At 54.6% G+C, this 2,500-nt stretch overlaps 1 protein-coding gene across 1 annotated transcript in view; it reads left to right on the forward strand.

The window, feature by feature from the left end:
• LOC311312550 (mediator of RNA polymerase II transcription subunit 13-like) overlaps window positions 1-2,500 on the forward strand; it is a gene marked incomplete at its 5' end in the record, with an annotated part of 66,729 nt that overhangs the window by 40,146 nt on the left and 24,083 nt on the right. The window contains 3 exon segments of the mRNA XM_084442511.1: window positions 897-1,012; window positions 1,014-1,118; window positions 1,796-2,004. Coding sequence (XP_084298637.1) covers window positions 897-1,012; window positions 1,014-1,118; window positions 1,796-2,004 — 430 coding nt within the window.

The following is a 2,500-nucleotide window of genomic DNA, read 5'->3' on the forward strand; positions in this document are numbered from 1 at the left end:
TCTCTCTCTCTCTCTCTCTCTCTGTCTGTCCCTCCCTCCACCACTCCCTCTTTATCCACTCCTCTCTACCTCCACCTCTCTCTCTCTCTCTCTCTCTCTCTGTCTGTCCCTCCCTCCACCACTCCCTCTTTATCCACTCCTCTCTACCTCCACCTCTCTCTCTCTCTCTCTCTCTGTCCCTCCCTCCACCACTCCCTCTTTATCCACTCCTCTCTACCTCCACCTCTCTCTCTCTCTCTCTCTGTCTGTCCCTCCCTCCACCACTCCCTCTTTATCCACTCCTCTCTACCTCCACTTCTCTCTCTCTCTCTCTCTCTCTGTCCCTCCCTCCACCACTCCCTCTTTATCCACTCCTCTCTACCTCCACCTCTCTCTCTCTCTCTCTCTCTGTCTGTCCCTCCCTCCACCACTCCCTCTTTATCCACTCCTCTCTACCTCCACCTCTCTCTCTCTCTCTCTCTCTCTCTCTCTCTCTCTCTGTCTGTCCCTCCCTCCACCACTCCCTCTTTATCCACTCCTCTCTACCTCCACCTCTCTCTCTGTCTGTCCCTCCCTCCACCACTCCCTCTTTATCCACTCCTCTCCACCTCCACCTCTCTCTCTCTCTCTCTCTGTCCCTCCCTCCACCACTCACTCTTGTCTTTATCCACTCCTCTCTACCTCCACCTCTCTCTCTCTCTCTCTCTCTGTCCCTCCCTCCACCACTCCGTCTCTCTCTCTCTACCCCTCTCTCTCCCTCCCTCTCTCTCTCTCTGTCCCTCCCTCCACCACTCGGTCTCTTTCTCTCCCTCTCTCTCTCTGTCCCTCCCTCCACCACTCCGTCTCTCTCTCTCTACCCCTCTCTCTCTCTCTCTCTCTCCCTCTCTCTCTCTCTGACCCTCCCTCTCTCCTTCCAGCAGTAGCAGACCTCCAGCGGATGTTCCCCACGCCCCCCTCCCTGGAGCAGCACCCTGCCTTCTCCCCCATCATGACCTACCGGGACACGCCCAGTCAGGAGCCCCCAGCCCCCTCGGGCGGGCCCGGACCACCCCCTGGGGCCCCTGGTGTCCACCCAGCTGGCGGAGTACAGGATGGAGGTGGAGGAGGGCATGGCCAGCCCCAAGCCCGAGGACATCAAGGTGAGGGCTGATGGGAGTGCGCTAGAAACTGACTCGGTCTGCGATGCGGGCGACTGCAAGATGAACTGTGTAGAATACTTCCATCGACTTTACTCTGCTTTACTCCTCACTACTTCACTTCACTCTATGCCGTTCTCCTCTCCTCTGCTCTGCTCGCTTCTCCTCTCCTCTCCTTTCCTTTCCTCTCCTCTCCTCTCCTCTCCTCTCCTCTCCTCTCCTCTCCTCTCCTCTCCTCTCCTCTCCTCTCCTCTCCTCTCCTCTCCTCTCCTGTTCACTGCCCTTTCTCCTCTCTTCTCCTCCTCCTTTCCTCTCCTCTCTTCTCTCCCCTCCTCTCCTCTCTCCTCCTCTCCTCTCTTCTTCCCTCCTCTCTTCTCCTCTCCTCTCCTCTCCTCTCCTCTCCTCTCCTCTCCTCTCCTCTCCTCTCCTCTCCTCTCCTCTCCTCTCCTCTCCTCTCCTCTCCTCTCCTCTCCTCTCCCCACCTCTCCTGTTCACTCCCCTCTCTCCTCTCTTGTCATCTGCCCTGGCCATGTTTTATCTAACCCGGCGACGGCGTTGCTCTCTGAACCGCGATAGAGCCGGTCGCGTGGCGGTTCTCCGCGGCGGTTCTCCTTGCCGGTTTGTCCGTGGCGGGTTCTCCCTGTGCAGTGAGGCTGTGCTTCCCCCGTCCCCCTCTGCAGGACTTCTCATTTGTCCACCGCGTCCCCTCCGTCCTGCCGCAGACCGGCTGCTCCATGTTCGCCCCGCTGAGGAGCCTGCCCAGCCAGTGCCTGACCCCGCTCAAGCTACCCGAGCACTGCTACTACCGGCCCTCCTGGGCCCTCATGCCCAAGATGGAGCACTTCTCCTCCCTGGCCGCCCAGACGCCATTCTTCAGAGATGGATACACGTGAGTGACCGCTGGAGACTTTTTATTTTTGTTTATTTTGTTTAACTTTTACTTAACCAGGTAAGTCAATTGAGAACAAATTCCATGGAAAATAAAAAAATAAGGCAGCTCTTCTGGTACAAAATTAAAAAGCCTTTATTATTTGGCTAGTTCATGATGAACATTTAAAAATGCCAAAGAACAAATTCTCATTTACAATGATGACCTGGCCAAGAGGCAGAGGTTAAACAGGTCGGAGCACATGAAATCCGAAACAAATGAAAAGACATAAATAAATGAACAATAAGAATTGGTACAAAAATAAACACACATACACAACATTACTCGCGTCGTTTCTGGCGCTGTCCAGAGCGACTTACATTGTCTGTGCATCTCCTGTGTAGGGGGTTGCTGTAATAACTGTTTTTTATAGTGCCGGGTTACTAAGAGGGGCGTACATGGGTTTTTATGACCATATTTTAATTTACCGTGGTTAATAATGTGTCGTGTGTGGTTT

The sequence above is a fragment of the Borostomias antarcticus genome, assembly GCF_949987555.1.
Source record: "Borostomias antarcticus genome assembly, chromosome: 8".
NCBI classification, from domain to species: domain Eukaryota; kingdom Metazoa; phylum Chordata; class Actinopteri; order Stomiiformes; family Stomiidae; genus Borostomias; species Borostomias antarcticus.